We start from the raw sequence: 20,721 nt of genomic DNA, 5'->3' as shown, positions 1-20,721 counted from the left end.
AATAAGCAGGGCAATTGAACATAGTGTAACTGAATAAAAGCAAAACACATAGCTATACCTTGAATCAGTAGGAACTTTAAATAACAATTAGTTGTAATGAAGTGCACCATGGGTCCAGGGCAGTGACAAATATGATATAGTAGTTGTGTTTCTGACAAAGTTTGTGAAAAAGAAACACAGTCAGCCAATGCCAGGCAAGCATAGGTTGGCAATGGTAATACAAGGACAGTCAATACACATAAAGGTTGTAGAGTAAACAAAAGTTGGAGAGTAAAGTGGATAGGAAGGAGTTGCGTGAAACAGAAGAAGGTAAGAACGAGGTATGCTATGGAAAGTACAGTCTGAAGGATCTGGGCAGGTCTTAACTGTTTGCCAGTAAGAGATGAACATAGTATAATTTGACAGACATAAAGAAAATGAGTGAGGAAGTATATTTTAGGAGAGTAGGACATCTAAGAAGGAGAAGAGTGTTATTGAGATTGAGAAGCAGCTCATTCCAGATTTGAGTTGAAGAAGCAAATCATTCCAGATTATGCAAGTATAAAAAGGAAAACTAAGAGAGATGTTTCACCTTTGCTACATAGGAAACTTTCAGATAAATATAAGAGAGGTAAGTGGTGGGTGGTTTAGAGGATTAAAGCTTTGTATGCGTGTCACAGTTCTGAAGGAGCAGCATGCCTCAAGCAGGAGGCAATTAACATAAACATGAACAAATATAATATTATACATTTTTTAGTTTAGTTTTGATGACAAAGCTGGCGGTAGCATGAAAAACAGCTGTCAGAGCAGTCTGTTTTTCAGAAGGCCTGCAAGGAGGGCATGTCCATAATCATGTTGGGAGATTACGTTGTCATTATTTGCTGTATTCAGATCTGGAGGGGTGAGCAAGAGTTTTATGTTTTTAATCCAGCTGACTTGTCCGTGGCTTGGATGTGCCCTTTAGGGTTTAGGTTTTTTCTCAAGGAGTGACCAAGAGATTTGACAATACTAGCCAGTTTAGAAGTGATGTCAATATTATATGATAGGTTTGTCAGTTTTTTGTGTTAAGGTGAAGAAATCAATCTTCAAGGCATTGCATTTTCATTGCAAATTTTCCTTCAACTGCATTTGTGGAGGCAGTCCAAGGAAGATTTAGGAGATTTAGGAGATGGAGCTAGGGTATTCCACTTTGAGATGCATGTGAGTATCTCTGGCATAACGATGAAACCAAATGCTAAGATTAAACTGTGAGTGCTCTAAGAGATATAGGCCCTCATTCTAACCGTGGCGTTAGCCGCCCACCATGCAGTAACCGCCATATGGCCGCTCCGCGGTCAAAAGACCGCTGGGGCCATTTCAACTTTCCAGCTGGGCCGGCGGGCGCTAGCCAAGTTAGCACCCGCCGGCCCAGCGGGAAAGGGGCCTGCAACACTGAAGCCAGCTCCGAATGGAGCCGGCGGTGTTGCAGGTGTGCGACGAGTGCAGTAGCACCCGTCGCGCTTTTCACTGTCTGCTAGGCAGACAGTGAAAAGCAGGCTGGGGCCCTGTTAGGAGGCCCCAGGACACCCGTTCCCGCCATCCTGTTCCTGGCGGTAAAAACCGCCTTAAACAGGGTGGCGGGAAGGGGGTTAGAATCCCCATGGCGGCGCTGCTTGCAGCGCCGCCATGGCGGATTTGGGCAACCAGGGAAAATCCGTCGGGAAACTGCCGGACCCGGTTTTCTGACCGCGGCTTTACCCGCCGCGGTCAGAATGGCACAGGAAGCACCGCCAGCGTGTTGGCAGTGCTTCCGTCACCCGCGGACCGCCAGGGTCGGAATGAGGGCCATAATATTGAAACTATTTCAAGCTAGTTCTCTACATGCCCATCCTATTTTCTGAAGTGCTTGTGATAATATTTGGTGTACGGTGTTGAATGTCTCAGTTAAATCCAGTAGGATGATAGGACAAGGGAGGCCTTCATTAAAGGTGATGACAATATTATTAATCACAGACAGTGTAGAAGATTTTGTAATGTGACGAGCCCTGAAACCCAGTTGACGGCAGCCCAGAAGGTCATTCTCCTAGATGTGATTATTTGGAAAGAAACGCATTTCTTGATAACTTGAGTGAGAAAGACGAAACTGTAGATGGAATTGTTGTTGTCAGCTTTAGAGGGATCAAGGATATGCTTGTAAGGAGGTGTTTAAGCATGCTCAACCTTAAGGTAGATGGGCACTACACAATTATCACGAAAGGAATTGGTGCTTCCCCTACAATAAGGAGGAAAGATGGGCCAGGTTATCGGAATCCTAAAAAGGTTTTGCATCTGAGATGGCCGAAAAAATTATTTCTTTAGATGGTAGAGAAAGTACTCAAAAGGCAGACTCACTCACTCATTTTGAACTGGGTAAGCAAGTGAGAAGTTCTGATGGCTCTCCACAACTTTTTGAGTCGCTTAACAGTGTTTTTCGAGGCTGGGACTGGATGAGAACCACTTCAAGGATTAATTGTGGTTTACACAGATGAAATTAAAAATAATGGATTTAGAGAAAAGTTTCTTGTTGGAGGCAAGTAGTTGATTCAATAAGGAAGATATCAGAGAGCTCAAAATGGCTCCATCTAGATGAAACCTTGGTAACAGTATTATGTCTAGATTGTATTGTAGGTAGGAAGTGAATCTAGAACTGATTGGACCAGACCAAGTTGATGAGGTCCAAGGTTTGGACACAATCTTGGTTGACAATAATGATATGGAGCCTTTGCGTTGGTAGGGTGAGACATTTTGAAACAAATTGTTCACTGAGAGACCAGTTTAGAAGTGATCTGATTTGTTAATGTAGTTTTATGCTAATTTACAGAATCACTAACAGTCTGTATTTCTCCCCAGGGCTTCTGCTATATGTTTGTTGAAGAATTTGGCCAGTATTATCGGATCCTTATCCCAGTCCCAGTGTGGTTTCGATACTTGATTGGCTACAAGGAAGCAGACAGTGTTACTGGATGGAGTCTGGGAATACTACTGGCTCTCTTCTACCTCATCCTAAAAGTAGGTGATTGTGTTTATTTTTACATTTCTTGGGAGAAGTTGCTAATCTTTTCACCTTTCAGCTAGCCATTGTTATGGTTCATTAGAACATGCCCTAAATGATTATGTACAATAGTGATATGTTGTAAAGGGAAGAAATATGTCACTTTTACCAAATTTTTATACATTCCCATGGAAGGTCCTGTTCGTTCTGGAATCATGAAGAGTGTTTCTTTTGCATGGATGCACAACAGCACTGCTGAACATAATTGGCTGGGTTTCCCAATACAGAAACAATGCTGCTTTGGTGTTATATATTGAATAACTATTGCCAAATCAAACTGTTGGGTTTAGTTCCTGTGTGGGCCAACTCCATCTTTCATTCTACTAATGACGACAAAATCCCTTATTGCATACATTCTTTGTGCTATGAAAGAGCACAATCTGCATAAACAAGGGCAAATAAAACATATTACTGTACTGATCACTTTTCAGGATGCTGTTTTATATCATGTTGGTATTTGGTATGTCATATATTGTACCTTATGAATACTCCTCCAGGCACCAGACTGTATCTGGAGATGTTTTCATCAGCAGCTGCTGTGCAACGCCACATTTGGTGCCACATTTGGTGCCACATAAATCCAGTTGCAGCTCTGTCTGGAATGTCATGATATTGGCCTGTAAAAGTGCACCTATTGCCGTTTCTTACGTATTTCTCTGTGCCCAATCAATATCATTGTTCATGACGCGGTTGAAATTTTCCCACTGCCTCCCCACCCCCAACAATTAAGGGGCAGTTGGCCCATGCCATCACTGTGCATAAGTAAGGTGATTTCCTGTTCCTCATTAGATGCAATGGTCGTGGGCCACCCCTTGTGGGGATCCTCAGTACCTGCCCAGTTGCCATCTAGCTCCTCTCCTCATCTTGTTTATGTCCCTCCAGCATAAAGCCCAGGTTGCGGGGCAGAAGGATTGCAACCCTAATGCTTCTGGGTGGCAGTTTTCTCGCCCAACCATTGTTGTCTGGTGCCATTTGGCCCCACGAATCCTCTGCTGCTGCCTGAGGTCAGGCTGACCCCACCCTTTTCCATAGCGCATCCCTATTTAGGGACCAACTGACTCCAATCACAACTCTGCTGGTGTGGACTATGACACCTTCAGTACCACCAGGACCCTCAGGGTATCAGGTTACATCACAATCACAGGAGTTAGTCCTTCAATCTAGGTGGGAAGGCTATGCTTGACCCTGTTGAGTAAGATTTTGATCCTCTAGATATGTGTGGCCCGGTTGTCAGAAGTGAGGTGTACACTTACTACTTTCCCCTCCATCTGCCTCCTGAGGTGGCCTAGTTTTTACTCAGTTATGCATAAGGTGGTAGATGTTGTAGAACTGCCATTGCCAACGTTGGAGAGCAAATCCAACCTCTTAACTCAATCAATCAGGGATTTGTAAAGCGCGGCTACTCACCTGTGAGGGTCTCAAGATGGTGGGGGTGCTGAGGATCAGTTGAAGAGCCAGGTCTTGAGATCCTTCTTGAACTGTGACAGAGTGGGGGATCGCCTGAGGTTGGTGGAGGAGGATGTTTCAGGTCTTGGCGGCAATGTGCGAGAAGGATCTTCCTCTGGCTATGGTTTTCCAGATGTGGGGGACGTTGGCGAGGGCCTGGTCGACGGAGCGGAGTAGTCTGGCCGGAGTGTAGAAGGAGAGTCTGTGGTTGAGGTAGGCTGGTCCGACGTCGTGTAGGGTCTTATAGGAGTGGGCCAGGAGCTTGAAGGTGATTTTCCTGTCGATAGGCAGCCAGTGTAGGTCTCCCAGAAGGGCGGAGGTGTAGCTGTGTCGAGGGGTGTTCTTGATGAGACGGGGGAGGCGTTGTGGATGCGTTGTAGTCTTTTTCAGGTCTTGGCTGTGGTTCCGGCGTAGAGTGCATTGCCGTAGTCGAGGCAGCTGCTGACGAGGGCCCGGGTAACTGTTCTTTTGGCTTCCGTAGGGATCCACTTGTAGATTTTACAAAGCATGCACAGGGTGTGGAAGCAACCTGATGAGACGGCGCTCACCTGTCAGTCCATTGAGAGTGATGAGTCTAAGATGACGCTGAGGTTGCGGGCGTAGTCGGTGGTGGTGTTTCCGAGGGCTTAACTGAGGTGTTGCAACCATTGGTGCAAGCTTCTGATGACTTTTAATAAGGGCTTTCTTATACCCAGTTTTGGCAGCCTGGGATAAGTCTACTTCCACTCTGGCGGTAAGCCAACTAGTAGTGAGGAGGTACAGATTATTGGCTCCGGGAGACTGCCTTTGCATGGAACAACTATTGAAAGTTTCTAGATCCAGTCTGTCACCTAGGATTTCAAGAGGTGAATAATCTGCATATAGAGCATCAACCATAAAGATCATTAACAAAAATAAGTAGCCTTTCATTATTTGTTAGACCAGTTGAGTAAATAATGGATCTTGTTGTGGTATGATGTCATATTTTGACTATTCATGAGAAGTAATAGTCATCCTGGTTGCATTCTGGGTGTGACTCAGAGGGGATTTTTAGTACATTGACTATTTGCTTGGGCTGATTTGCCATTTTTGTCTAATAATTGAGGACATTATAGTTATATTTAAGGTGAATAGACCTTGTTTATACATGTGTTACATTCTCGGGGAAGCAAGGAGTATTTAGCAAAACACTTCAACTGTTTTTTTTACAGATCAAATCAGAAGAGAAATAAAACTATTAAACATCATAGAAAGATTGGAATAAACATTGTGGACTATCTTCATTGAAGATTTTAAGCACTGAGCTATCATAAATAATAGAACAAAAAAGTTAAATTAGAAGACCCCATACCCTACTTCCTCAAGGCAATTGATATGCTACAGATGTCATGTCACTAAAGGGGGTCCTGCCTTCACCACCAGTCATCCAGGTACATAAATGAATAGAGTTATTATTTTCTGAGGACAGCCGCCACCACAGCGAGCAGTTTGGTGAAGACTCGCAGAGTAGTGGTAAGGCCTAAAGGAAGAACCACAGGTTGATGGCACTAAGATACCAGTGCTGAGATAATTGCTGTGAGCAATCTTTATTGGAAGATAAAGTAGGTGCACTGGAGATCCAGAGTCACCAACCGTTAGACCTGGCATTCTTGGCATGGTTTCCTCTGACCTTTTGCCTTCTGACCTCCTCTTTTGCTGTCTTCATTTTTGCTGGCTGTAGGATTCTGTGCACTTTGCCACTGCTAACCAGTGCTAAAGTGCAGGTGCTCTGTACTCTAAACTTGGTGATATTGTCTTATCCACAATTGGCAAATTTACTTGTAGGTCCCTAGTAAAGTGCACTGTATGTGCCCGGGCCTGTAAATTAAATGCTACTAGTGGGCCTGTAGCACTCATTGTGCCACCCACTACAGTAACCCTTTGAACATGTTTCAGGCCTGCCACTGCAGAGCCTGTGTTTGCAGTTTTATACTGCCATCTTGACTTGGCAAGTGCATCAACGTCAGATTGCAGTGTATTTAAAAAGTTGGACATGTACTTTTAATTTTAACATGTCCCGGTAGTGAAAAATGATTACATTCGTTTTTCACTACTGCAAGGCCTATCTCTTCCATAGATTAACATTGGGATTACCTTGAAGTAGTTTTTACATTTCTCTCTTTTCCCAATTGGAAATTGCACCTAGAGTTTGGTGTCTCTGGACTCACAATTTAAAATATGACTTCACCATACTTTGTGATTTTATAGTGCATGTCTGAAATGCCACTTTTAGAAAGCTGACATTTTATTACTTTAACCATTCTGTGCCTCTGCCTGTCCCTGAATACACGTCTGTGGTGGGTGACAGCTGGATTTTGTGCATTCCCCCTAGGCAGTCACACACAAAGGTAGCTGGGGTGTGACATTTATATCCTGCTGGCCCATCACCAGGTTGATGGGCCTTTTTGGGCTAAATGGGAGTGTGGAGCTGATACTTGCACCTGAATAGGGCTGTGTCTGTCCCCACACGGAGTGCTGCATAACCCCCTGTAGAGTGTCTGGAGCCAGGGATGGAAGGGTAGGGACCAGCTGCACTTCAAAGGCACAACTGGGTATAAGTACTGGACCCCAAACCCCACCACATCAGCACACTTTTAGATCTGAGGACATTCTGCCTGCAAGAAGGACTGCTGTGCTGCAAAGAGGGACTGACACTCTGCTGAACTGATTTGCTGTGTTGGCCTCTTGCCTGGAAGTGAGGAGGACTGCACTTACCTCTCTACATCCTCTAAAAATCTTAACTGACTTCAAGGGCTTGTTGGCTTGCCTCCTGTTCTGAAGTTTAAAGGCCATCAAAGACTTCCTATAACCTTGCTCAGCTGCCTATCTGTGCCAACTGTGAGTCCTGTCCTGCCAAGAGGTGCCAATCCAGTACCGGGCCTTGAAAGATACCTCTAGCTATTTTCCTGCAAGAAAATTACACTTCAGGGCCATTGTGCCGATTGAAACAGCTGCATCCTCCCTCGATGCCGATGCATTACTGCTGCCGCTGAGGTCGAGGACTTCCCACTGCTGACTGCACGACTCAGGATCAACACATCACCATCAGCTTTGGCGCATCGCCTTCTTTTCAGCTGCCGACAACACTTGGCCTTCAGCACAAAGGGTTTGACGCCACACCTCAAGAACATCGCTATGACGACTGCATGGCTTCTTGACGATACATAACCTCGACTCCACGGAAACAGAGCGGACTCATCGCCTCCTCAATGTTGACGTGACCCTCCATCCAAGGTACTTTTCAGCAGGCCCTGCGTGGGTCCTGTAGCCGGCCTGCTCTCCATCACGGTTGACCTGAGCTTCAGATTTACCCCGGTCTTGTGCGACCGCAAGTAACCTCTTAGCGCTATTGATTTCTAAGCACTCTATTGCAGTTTATTCTTTAAAAATTCTTATCTTAAATTCTATTTACTGGATTTTTGTTAATTTGGTCTTGTTGTACTCATAAAAATATTCTTTATGTTTCTAAACTGGTAAGGAGTCTTTATTGTGGTGTTTTTTTCATTGTGTTACTGTAATTTAAGTGTTACACAAATACTTAACACATCAAGTTAAGCCTGACTGCTCCGTGCCAAGCTACTAGAGGGTGAGCACAGGTTAATTTAGAGTTTGTATCTGACTCACCGTGACTAGGATTGTGGGCCCTACTTGGACAGGGTCCATACCTCTGCCAACTAGAGACCCATTTTCCAACAGAAACCAAGAAGTAAACTGAGTAAAATCCTGTATCTCTCTAATGGCAGGACTTCTATATTCCCTTTGCACAACAGTGCAGGAACTTTAGCTTCCAAGACTGAGGTGTGCACCAGACAGCATTCCTTGCAGAAAGAGAGCGGTCCGGGGGAAAGGGTGTAGGTTTGTGGTTATGCTGGAACATCCAGCAATCTGTTGCCTCCCATTTGGCCACAAAACGAGACCATTCCCTCTAGTGAGGGCCGGTGGGGGAGTTAGGACTAATCAAAGTGTTTTTGAGGTGGAAGATTCAACAAAAATATTGAGGAGGGGCAGGAGATTCTACTGCTGTTGACATTTTCGAGGCACACCTGCCAAGTCAGGTCCTTCCTAAACAGGAATACAAGCAACCTATGATGGATTTCATCCTTATAAGTGCTCATCAGCCAGGTATAGCTTGATTCCAGTGGCACTGTGAGCACGCGACCCACGTCTGGGCATACCTGTCAGACTTAGAGTGTCAACTGCAACATGGATGGAATGCTTGAATTTATCTCAGCCACTGGCAATCGCTCTTGGCCGCATCCCAACCCATTGTTTTTCGCCTGCCATGCCACCTCCGTTTAGACCCAGCAGTATGCAAATCTGTCCTGACCCTGCTCCAGTGGGAACAGTCTAGTCCGAACTGCCAAGCCAGGCCCTCCCTGAACAGGAATACAAGCAACCTAGGACTGGATTTGCCTTGATAAGCACTCATCCGCCAGATACAACTTGATTTCAGTAGACAGTACCTATGTCTGGACATACTCATTGTCTTTCGGGTGTCAGCTGCATCAGCAACTCAGTGATGGATAGAGTGGTTGAGTTAATCTCAGCCACTCGCAATCGCTCAGGGCCGCATCCCAATCCATAATTTTTCACCCACCAAGCTACCTCAGTTGGACCCAGTCATATGGAAATTAGTCTTGACCCTGCTCCAGTGGGAGAAGCCCAGTCCGACATGCCAAGCCAGGTCCTCCTGGAACTGAAATAGAAGCAACCTAGCCAGGAAGAAACGGATCCCGAGGCAGGTGGGACCACAGCTCCCTCATCATTACAAAATGAAGGGTTGAAAGGTGGAAGCTGCAGGGAACAATCTAATGCCCAGAACTTAACCGAAAGCGCAAAGTAAATTATTGGAACTTATGATAGGCCCACAACAGATAAAACTATATCAGTAGAGTGGGGTAGAACTTGTAGAATGCCTGTGAAGCCACAACTATGCTCTGAGCCCCACCCTCCAATGAAATAGGGGAGGGACCTGCATTAAGGTCACCTGTGTGAAAATGGGGATAAATGTAAGAGGCTGGGACATCCCTGATGATTGAGTTCATTCCAAACTAGAAGGAATTAGACTGCAATATTGTGGCTCTCAGAGAATGGTGGGACAGGGGCCTCATCCGCTCCCAAGTTCAACAAGAACATTGGGGAAACTCACATCCATGCCATTGTTGCAGAAGGTGATGTAGAAACTTAAAGCTTGAAAGGAGGACTGGGGTGGTTAAGCCTCTGGATACCCATCAAATATTCTCGACACAGAGAGCCCTAATCAAAACAGCCAGAGATCACTCCACACTGAAGTGAGCAACTCGATAGAAGATGAGGCAGATAAGAGGTAGCAGGGCAGGGGACCTCGAAGTCTTGCACAAGACCCAAAAGGGATAAATCCCTCAAAGACATGCTTCTGAGATTCACTACAATTATCCACACCCCCATTACCGATGAAAAACAGGGCGGATGGAGCTAAATAATGACCATCCATCCAGGGAAAAGGAAGAGATCATCACAGATGTACAGGAATGGTGTATTAGTTGAGAGGGCCGAGAACCCACCTCAAATAATATTTACAAACCTTGCCAGGGTGAACCGCACGTCATTAAATGAACCTATAGCTTGGCATAAAGCAGTCAGGCTCAACTTAGAGGCAATATGTAAAATATTTATCTAGTACTCAAATACTAATAACATTTAAAAACTCAGCACAAGAATAAGTACATTTTAATTTTAAAAAATGACATCAAAAATCCAACAGGTAGAACTGGAGTTCTGAATTTTGTAATGTTTTAAGGTTTAAAATAGCACCAAAAACTATTAAGCGCCAACCGCAGTGATCTGGTTGCTCCTGACTGGAACAAGGGTACATTTAAGGCCAGCTGCGATGAAGTACGGGTCAGGTACAGTGACCAAGTATGTCCCAGTGAAACGTTTTACCTTTGAATTTAGTCTCTGGAATGGAAGTCATTAATCCTCAGTAGGACAAGGTAGCAGGCTGTGACTGAATAGGGCTCCACGTCAGCTGATGGCTGCTGAATGAGGGCTTGGTGAAGCTGTTGACTTTTGGCGGGAAAGCTTTGAATGAGAGAAATTTGAACTTCTTACTCAGGGAAGGTCCCTCACTGGCCAGATACTTTTCGCGCCTTTTCCCAGTGAACAAGCCTTCGGCCACTGACCGTAGATAAAGTGTGTGAAAACAGGAGACATGTTCTCAAAAAGGTTGATTAAAACATTTGAATAGATTCAACGGGTTATAGCCTCTCCAACTCTGAAAGGTTAAGATATTTACAGATAGGGTACTGGATATTGCAAAAGAGAATAAAAGAGGCTGCCACCAGATATTTAACTACTTTCAGGAAACTGCTACAGAAAGTATCTGATGACATATTTGATTTCCAAACATTCTAAAATATTGTAGAAGGAAATACAGGTAATAAAACTTTTACACTGGTTTGTTGGGAGAAAGAGCTGGATTTTTCCCTGTGTTGTGAACAATGAACAACCCTGTTGCATACCACATACAAAATATTATGCATGTGCAAGGAAGAGAAGCAGCTTGTAAGATATTGCATTGCCGCCACTGGATCTCAAGACACCTGCACACCGTTAGACACTTCCATTCCCCACAGAGTTGGAGAGGTGGCAACCTTGAGGGCTCATTCACACACATCCTTTGGACCTGCCTGAAGCATAATGACTTCTAGGACGGGACCTTAAAGCAATAACAGATGCTCCAATACCAAAAGACCCACTTAGTGCACTCCAGGGTTGGGTGCCCGGCACAGGATGGGGAAAAGTTGGTACCTGCACTGCTTTCAGAAACATTCTGCTACTGGGAGCAAAATAAGCAATTCTAGCTAAATGGGGACAATGTCAGGCGCCCACTCTTGATTATTGGTGTGGGAAAATTCGGTTTAGAATGGGAATGGAATAAACTACACATATTCTTCGAAGATGAGGACCATACCTTCGTGAAAACTTGGGGTTCATCCTTGGAATATCTTGACATGCCCTACAGCTGATTGTGAAAAAGCCTAACCATGCCCCTCTAAATCATAAACACAAGAGCTTGTATATTTGTGTGCTCTACCATTACGAGGGTGTCAGTGGGCGCAGTAAAATGGGGGTGTTTGTGTTATTCTACTCTGAAAATTTCAATAAAGCCCTTTGAAACATAAAAAGTAGACATTCCACTGCAAAAGTAGGCATGAGCGAAAACATAGGACCTCACTGCAAACCTGGCGGTCTTAAGGCCGCGATGGCTGTCTGACCTCTGCCAATGTGTCGGTCCGACAGCCACATTACAGCTGTGCCGATTGCACCTCGGTCGGACCGCCAGCACTGCCAGTTTCCCTCCACTGGATGGGCTGGTGGTGCCGGCGATCCTAATCTGCCCTGGGGATTACGAGTCCCTTCTCCGCTGACGATTACATGGTGGTAGCCCTGCTATGTAAAGGTTGGCAGAGACAGGGTGCAGGTTGCCCAAGGGCCAGCCTCGTCGTGATTTTCACTGTCTGCTTGGCAGACAGTCAAAATTGCGACAGGTGCTAGTGCACCCTATATGCACTAGTGCATCGCTACCGGCTCTATTATAAACCTGCATCAGTGTTGCAGGCCGTTTCCCACTGGGCCAGGCTGACCCAGCGGGAAACTCTTGATGGGGCTGCACTGGCATTAACCTGATTGCTGGAGTTTGGCGGACGGCCTTTTCTGTCCGCCAAACTCATAATGACCCATAGTTTTGGGATAAACTAGTCCAATAAATAGTCGGAAAGACCATGTGCCTTTTGAAAAGGATTAATGCCATTTTTTCTCCTGAATTTTACAGTGGAACTATACTACATTAGATATTCTACTAGCAAAATAAATGAAGAGTACCGATAAATCTTCTATTAAAAATAGTGTTTTTTTGTTTTTCAGCTTTTGGACGTTTTTGCACGGTGGAGGACATTCAAGAAGATTTTAAGGGTATTTTATAAGCAGCCAGTAAGTAAAATTTTATATAAAGAAATATTTTTTTAAGAGATGATTTGCATCAAGAATGGAATGGTGAAGTCAATTGTAAATGTATTTACGAGGTTGGTACTTGATTGGAAATGTACATTATGCTCAGAAGCAAGTACTGATAAAAGCATATTGGTGATTGAATGAGTCCAAACCACACACATGTATTCATTAAGAAGCTGATGCAACAATATTGGCTGTCTGTAAAAACTTTGGGAGAAAGATACAAACAGATGGCGGGTGCACAATGTCTTATATCAGCTTTTTTTTTCCAACCAAAGAAGACAGTTTAACGTTTGAGTCCTGGCTTGTAGCCCAGGGGCCACCGGCTTGATTACTGTCCCGATACTTTGGGTGGAATATCCACGCTGTTAGTGTGAGCTACAACCCTCGACCACTTGAAGTCTGCGACCATTCGTATTTTTGTTCCAGCTCCGTTTGAATTATTTATTACAAAAAGCCGCAGACGCAGTGTCTCGGGAGGGGGCAGTCCAGGGTGAGAGGCTGTGCTGAGTCCCCTCTCAACACTAGTCATTGCCCACAGACCCCATGAAGTATACCACCTCATCACTCCTTCTTTGGGCTGGCTTTTTTATGCTAACCTAGCCCTCTACCTAACCTTACCATAACCAGCTGCTAACTTTCATTATGCCCCACTTATTTGGCCATGCCACTTCTTTAGAGTGCTTCTACCTTAACCTACGTTTCTGCTTCTCAGCCGCACCCCTAAGCAGCAGCGGACGCTCTTACCCATCCTGTAGGCGCTGCGGTGTTGTGACAATATCCCAACTCCATATTGAACTTGCAGAAAACAAAGACCTATTGAAACGGTCTTGCTGTGACCCTGTCCGTGTCTGTGCGAGGGTACATTCATCATTAATGATTGGGAAGTTATGGCATCAGTCTCTGAGGCAGGCGATCACTTTCCTGAGCTGGAGATCTGATTGTCTGGATAAAGTGATGCATTGTGTCCTAAAGGATGCCCGCGGCTTTCACTGGCACCGCATCAAGCTCTTACTACTCGGGCACCTTGTATCGTTGATGAAATAGGCTGAAACAGCTTCAGCTTTCACATGATCCAAAATGTTGACACATTTTTCGCAACAGGGAGAGCAGGTTTGTCATACTTGTTGGCTGAAGGTCCTCGCCCAACTTGTCTCCGCCCTGTTGGGGCAATATTAAGATAATTTGAGTAGTATAGAAATGCCGGGATTCCGTGCCAATAATGAGCAGGCTAGCTTAATGCTGTACTGGAATGTTTGCTAAGTAATGATAGTTCAGTGTAGCTACATGTATTCCGTGATAGTCTTCTATTACATATGTTGCGTGCAGTTACTTTCCATGTAATTCTTCCTCCTATGCTTGTTGAATCACGTCTTATTCTGTTACCTTTTGTGTGCCTTTACCTGCGCCTTTTATCCGTTTCACAGCAGTACGGAGTGGCCGCTACCAAGAGGCAGTGTTCTGAAGCAGATGACATTTGTCCGATCTGCCAGGTGGAATTTACCAAGCCAATAGCCCTGGTCTGCCAGGTAAGACAAGACCTTGCATCTTATATATCCAAATTACTGCTTAACAGTGACAGATTACATCACCTGCTTATATTCTTGTTTTAAGAGTTTGATTTACAAACCAGCAGATGAAAGTTTTACTTTATTATTTTTAGTTTTCTCAGTTGGCGCCTCACATTACCAGTGTGTTGTGCTACTCATTTGTCTACATCAGTGCACCCTGATACAGATGCAACATCACTTTCGCATCCACTTGCGCTTTGTGCATCGACCAGACTAATATTTTTTTTAAGTTAGCACAGCATATACGTCACTTATTTGGCATTATTGCAGGCACTCAGTATTAGCATTGACAGCAAGATGCACACTAAGTAGACAACATTTGTGTTGTAGAACACGCAGACACTGTATTTATTAAAGACCACCCACCCACCTACCTTCCTTCTCGCCTTTCCAGGCCCCAGATCTCAGTCGTGCTCCTTTCGTACAGCCGCAGTGTGCAGAGAGCAAATGTTTCATCTCAGCCTGCCACTGTGTCTGACAAAATGATAAACAGAATGGCCACCACCGCGTAATGACGCGCGTGATGTGTGGTGGCGAATGCAAGTGTATACGTTACCACGTACTGCTGGTCATTGCAGCATTTTTCCTTTTTGCCACATGCTGTTCAGCATGGGCGCCAAGCACTGGCAAACTCAATGCCTTTTTAAAGGTGAGAGCTGTTGCCTTTGCCAGTACTCATACTGTAGTGCTAAGGCTCACTTAAATTTAGTATGTGTGCTTGTGATGTATTTTACATGCGGACATAGAAAATAATTTTTGAGAACGATAACATTGCTTGCTTTGTATACGCGTCTGTATAATTTTAATGTGGTAAAGGTCAATTTTTTTTTTTAAATATGAATTTTAAAGAATGTTGTTATTTTTACTTGGATAGTGCTTGATGTGTTGGCGAAGATGTGTCAAACCTCTATGGGATAGATAAGCATTTTTTTTTTTTACTAGACTGCCCACTTAAAGGTTTTTATTTTCTTTCATTTGCAGCATATTTTCTGTGAAGAATGCATCTCTTTGTGGTTCAATCGAGAGAAAACCTGTCCCCTCTGTAGGACAGTAATATCAGATCATGTTTACAAGTGGAAGGACGGTGCCACCTCCCCTCACCTGCAGATTTACTGAGCAGGGCCAAGGGGACATGCTCATTTGGCTCAGTATGTCTACAATATTTAATACAAAGAACATTAGCAATAAAAATGTACAATTAACTACTTTTTTAAAAGGCATTAGCACTTCTAACTTGAGCAATACTTAAAAGTAATTGTAAAATGTTATACAAAGGTTCAACACCTTACTTGTGAGGACTTTCAAAGGTGTTTTATTTTATCTACTATACTATCAAGAACTTGTTTAATGCGTGTTACGTCTGTTTTGCAACAGCTACGGTAAAAAAGGTTTGTGGTGCAAATCATGAGAGAGAATTTTTCAGGTCTTTGTGCATTTGCCCTACTGGAAACTTAAAAACAAAGAGCATTTTAGTAGACCAGCAGTTTGGAAAATCCACTCGTTAGATGGTTTCCGTTTCCCTGCTTCAAAAGGATCACGTGACTAGTTCGGTCAGATTTATTTCCAGAAATATATCGAACAGAATGTCCCTTTAAAACGATAGTATTCATGCTTTACTGTGTGTTTTTCTTGGCCATTGCCTTTTTCTTTGGCTGTTTTACAAGTTGAAAATAATTTACCTTGTTGAATTTTTGATCTTTCTGAACTAGTCAGTGTGTTCCTGGCAGCCTGTAGTATTTTTTGTGGTCAGGTGATGGATTGCCCAGCAGTTTTCACACATTTTGAAATCCTTAGCAGATGATGCTACTTTCCTGCAACTTTGATTTTCTGTTATGTTACTTGAAAGGCTCACATACTTTGGTGTAAAACCCATGAAAGAGCCAAAGCTGTGGAGAAAGTTACTTCCCTTTCACAGTTTTACCTGCTTTTGGCATGAAATCTGCGGAGACCCAGTGTGGGAGAAGAGGAGAAAACCTTTCATGCTCCAGCCTGGAAATGGTCTACAGTGCTTCCAGGATCCAGTGAAAATGTTGCCTGGGGCATGGACTTTTTTAGCGTCCATGATGTAACTTGTGCACTACTGAAAGGTTGTAAAATGACATCTAAGTGTTTTATAAAGGTGCAAGGGATATGAAAAAACATGCAAATCAAGAAGGATGACATATTTTCCATCTGTTTTAAGTTGCGGTGGGAAGAGTTGGTTTTCAGTTGCAACTTATATTGTTAGGTTTTTTTTTTTTATCAGGTTGGAGATTTTGCTTCTGTTTTCATCATGTTAATCTCTCTGCTTTTGTTATTTTTTTATCCTGTTAGGAATAGTAATGATAAAGGCCTTACCATTGTTTCAGTAAGCGGGAAGACTGGAGAAGAAGGGCTGTGTTAATGCCAGTTATGTGTTCAGGATTTAAATGAGCAGAAATGTAAATTTGATGCACGTTCAAGAAAGGTTTCATAATACTTCTCAAACCAAAGACAGCTGATGGAGTTGCAAAAAAAAAAAACTGAGGTACAGCTGCAGTATCTTTTTATAGTGTTCCCGTGCATCTTGTATTACCGAAACTGGCAGGTGGGCTTGGCCTAGCATGGCTGACTGTGCAACACTGAACCTTTAAAATAGCATTTGTTTACACACTGCACCCTTCTAGCTGTCTGTTCCCTTACGTTAGTGTCCTCAAAACGTTTCATTAAAGGCACAGTGGAAACTTGTAATCCACCATTCTCGGCTGTGAGGAGTAACACTTATAATACCGGGAGGCATTACCGCCAGAGTCCTAATAGAGTGGCAGCGATAGGGAAGGGAGGAGGTGATGGGCTTGGGCTTGGTGAGGAGAGATGATTTAGACAAAATCATGTACATGAATTTATCCTTAACCATAACTCCATTTTAGTTTTAGGTGAGTTTCAGAGGTTTTTATTTTTTACTTTTACAAATAACAGACAACCTTAACTTCACTTTAACCTTTGTTTTTGTCAATGGAATGTATATAAATATATCCCTTGCCTATAAAATTAGGTGTGCAGTAAACAATACGCTATTTTGGCTAAGGTTACTCAGTCATTTACTGCCAAAGTGCAAAGGTCACACTCCATGTTACTACCATAGTGTGGGGGTAACTGACCTGAGAAAACAGTCAGCTAGTGCATGTTACCTTGATCTTACAGAGGAAAACAACTCTGCATTAGTCAGGAGGATTATTAAATGTGATTCTCATCTCACTACTTGTTTTAACCCCTAGCATCCTTGTTATGGTTAAATATCTTATTACTACTACATTTTGCATAGTACAAAGGAGCATGGCTTAAAACATATAAGTGCACTAATATGCTGTTCATTCACATTGTTGAGGAAGGTGAGGCGCATCATGGCTCACTCAAGGCGTCAACTTTTTGGAGTCATCACCCCTCCCCACACTCAGCAGCAATGATAAACAGCATAGTGCACTTGCCTCAACTGCATATATAATATGCTCAACTTGTATGTTTATGCTTTATTTTTCAAGCTGAAAGGGTGTGTTTAGCCAGAAGAGGCCTCCAACTTCTCCTCTCTCCCAGTTTAAAATAAATACTTCCATACTCTTACCCCCCCCACCTAAATCAATAGAAACATTTCCAAAAGTGGTGCATAACTACATACAATTTTGAGTTTTTTTGGATTTACTTTCCAGTGAAAACTTTTTTGAGCTGGGAAGTTGCCTGAAAGTATCACAAGGCAGGGCGTTGCTCTCCTGTCCATCAAGGGGCATTCCTTGGGTGGCACATGGGCATTCCCATGCATCCGCCCATGGGTTTTGAGCCAATGCCCATTTACTAGCAATAATAAACGGTGTTTTGCAAACAAAATAAATAAATAAAAAAAGCCACTTGAAACAGGCGTTTCTGAAGGGAAAATGCTTTTGTTTCTCTTGATTTTTCTATGTGCATTTGTACGGCATTCTAGAACACACACCGAAGTGGGGGACATTTTAAAGTGTGTCTAGGTTTACTATTTTGTACTGGAAATGCACCCTTTCAGTACAAAACAAATGCTAGACTCATGCAGACACCTTTGCACCACGTTGCAAAGGTGTGTGCATGGCGATTGGCAGCCTAATTGTGCACCAGCACTAGGGAGCGAGGATAGTGCCATATATTTGTAGTTATGGTACCTTCCTGCTCTCTCCTCATGCAGCGCAGCACAGCAACGTTTGGTAATCTGGGCCTCAGATACTTTTCTGTCAGCCAAGACATGACGAGTGCACATAGGATTTCAAAATCTATACAGTGTTAAATTCTTAGCTGTGTTGAATAAGATGTTCAAAGGTCATTGTTTTACTTATTACTCTTTGATGCTGAAAGTGTGAAATGCCAAGTATAATGCATAACCATTGCCTCAAACCTTTCCATTAGATGAAATGAGAAGGCTCTTTAGCTTTGTCAAAAGTCCATTACCGTAGCATTGTTCGGTCCTAGCATAAATACTTTAACACAGAACCGCTAAAGAAATGCCAAGACCTACAATGAGAAGAATTGGAAAAAAACTAAATCACTGCTGTATACATTTTCAAGATTGTATGTGACCAATGACTTGGCTCAATCAAGCTGAGGCTAACTTAAAATATGATGCACTCATCTTCTGCTTTTAAATTCAAGATTTTATATAAAGTTTATGGGAAAATGAATATAATCACATATTTTTCATATTTTATGTACATTTTAATACATAATCTTATAAATTGATAAAGTAACATGGTGTTAAAGGAATCTTTTAATGACCACAGTGTATTGAATGTATAGTACTTCAACCTGAAAAGCCTGTTGTGTGTTGGTGAATAAAAGGCTATTGATATCTTGTCATCTTTGTTCTGAATGTGAAAAGGTAGACGAAGGCTTCTGACCTCTAACGGTAGCTGCATCCACTTCCAAGTTTACAAACGTGTGCTATGAAACAGAAATAGAAGTTGAAATACTTTATTTCGGCAGTGTGCTCTAAAAGCATGCTTAAAAAAATACTTTATAGAAAACAATACATTAATAAATATAGACGTATATATTACTAACATAAAAATAGTAAAAATGAAATTCTCATAAAAGACAGCAAAGACTAATCGATCTCTAATCTTCTAAGGTGCTCTTTTTCTTATATTACTACGGCCATCTCTGTGAGACTTTTGTTAGCTCCACATAATCAGCTTATAAGTCCTTAAAACCTTTTCGGCAATTAAAAATACCAGTTTAAAACAGTTATGCCCCTCCTACACTACTCCGAATGCTCATTCAGAGCATGGCTTCTGTGTTAGCTATAGAACTAGCCCACTATCGATCCTCGTAAAGTGGCAGTGCAACAACGAGCCTTAGTTTACCAGAGTCCTTAAACTTCATGTGGAATAACTCCCCCAGCCCCCTCCCGAGCCAGAGCCCTATCTCTTCTAATCCACACACCCAGGATAAAATGGCTCATAGGATAGACTAAGGTCTTGTCTGTACTTGTCCTAAACAGGCGCATCGCTACTCAATAATCCCCAGGGATAAGCAAACTGGCCTAAGCCACCGCCGCCTTGAGGCTCGATGACCAGGGCAGACAATAACTATATGATTGACCGTTTCAGGCTTAGATTTACACAGGGGGCATAAGACAGATGGGCCATCTCCTCGCCACGAACTACAGAAAGCGTTTAAGGGCAAGTAGCCGTATCTAAATCGCAGATACAAACCTTTTGCCCTAGGTTGCGTAACATAGTCCAAGAAATCTTCAAACTTGGGCATAACTTTGAATTCCAGATATGTTTCGGTGAAATGACCCAGGTTAGCCCTATACTGTTGGCGCTCCCTAATATACTGCCAGTAAGCCACCTTGACTGCCTGTTTGTCTTCAAGGCGGATTTGGTCCGGCTGTTCCTAGAGTGCCTCAAGCTTTAACTTTTTAAACCATGCAAAGACAAAGCCCAGCCAAGGGACTTTCTGAGCCAAGTCTTGTCTTGGCAGGTGTCTTAGACATGCACTATACGTGGCCAACTCAGGGGTAGACCCATACCCAATAGAGTAGGGGTTTTAGCTGTATTTGATCAATCACCCGATTAATACCTATATCATATCTTAAGGGTATATGCGGGGTACTAGGTGGTATGGCTGCAAGCGCCGTAATAAAATTGTTTTCAGCTATCTCTATCCTATATGAGTTAGCATACCCCCATATTTGTGCTCCATAGGTTGCTGCATTGAGGGCCTTATTTCGATAAGCCTCAAGAGCTGGTGAGATGGAGCGAGTGCTTGTGGCTCTGAAGAATCGAAGAATGGTGTTAGATCTACGTGCTAGTGTTAGGGAACCTTTTACTACTTGGGGGTCCCATTTTAATTTTGGGGACAATGTCATACCTAGATAATCAAATTCTGACACCCTTTCAAGGTTGGAATCACCCACTTTTATGCTCCTCGTTCTGACTGTAGAATTTTCAAAGACCATAAACTTGGTCTTAGAGCAGTTTATCTCCATCCCCCTTTCTCTACAAAAGGACCCAAATTTTAACACCAGGTTTTGCAGTCCCATTGGAGAATTGGAAATTAGCAGTGAGTCGTCTGCAAACAGAAGGATGGGGATTTTCCCATCACAAATGGTGGGAGAATCATTTATACACTGTCCGAGATATTCGGTGATGTCATTCATATATA

General features: G+C 43.2%; 1 protein-coding gene across 1 annotated transcript in view; it reads left to right on the top strand.

Moving 5' to 3' along the window:
• RNFT1 (ring finger protein, transmembrane 1) overlaps nucleotides 1–18,901 on the top strand; it is a 104,753-nt gene extending 85,852 nt beyond the window's left edge. The window contains exons 6-9 of the mRNA XM_069226439.1: nucleotides 2,848–3,006; nucleotides 12,419–12,484; nucleotides 13,933–14,034; nucleotides 15,058–18,901. Of these exons, the coding sequence (XP_069082540.1) occupies nucleotides 2,848–3,006; nucleotides 12,419–12,484; nucleotides 13,933–14,034; nucleotides 15,058–15,192 (462 nt within the window). The 3' untranslated portion in view covers nucleotides 15,193–18,901. The remainder of the gene's footprint in view (nucleotides 1–2,847; nucleotides 3,007–12,418; nucleotides 12,485–13,932; nucleotides 14,035–15,057) is intronic.
• Nucleotides 18,902–20,721: the final 1,820 nt, after the last annotated feature.

Source organism: Pleurodeles waltl, chromosome 3_1, assembly GCF_031143425.1.
Source record: "Pleurodeles waltl isolate 20211129_DDA chromosome 3_1, aPleWal1.hap1.20221129, whole genome shotgun sequence".
In the NCBI taxonomy this organism is placed as follows: domain Eukaryota; kingdom Metazoa; phylum Chordata; class Amphibia; order Caudata; family Salamandridae; genus Pleurodeles; species Pleurodeles waltl.
Note: the sequence above shows the minus strand (reverse complement) of the source record. Positions and strands in the feature narration are given on the sequence as shown.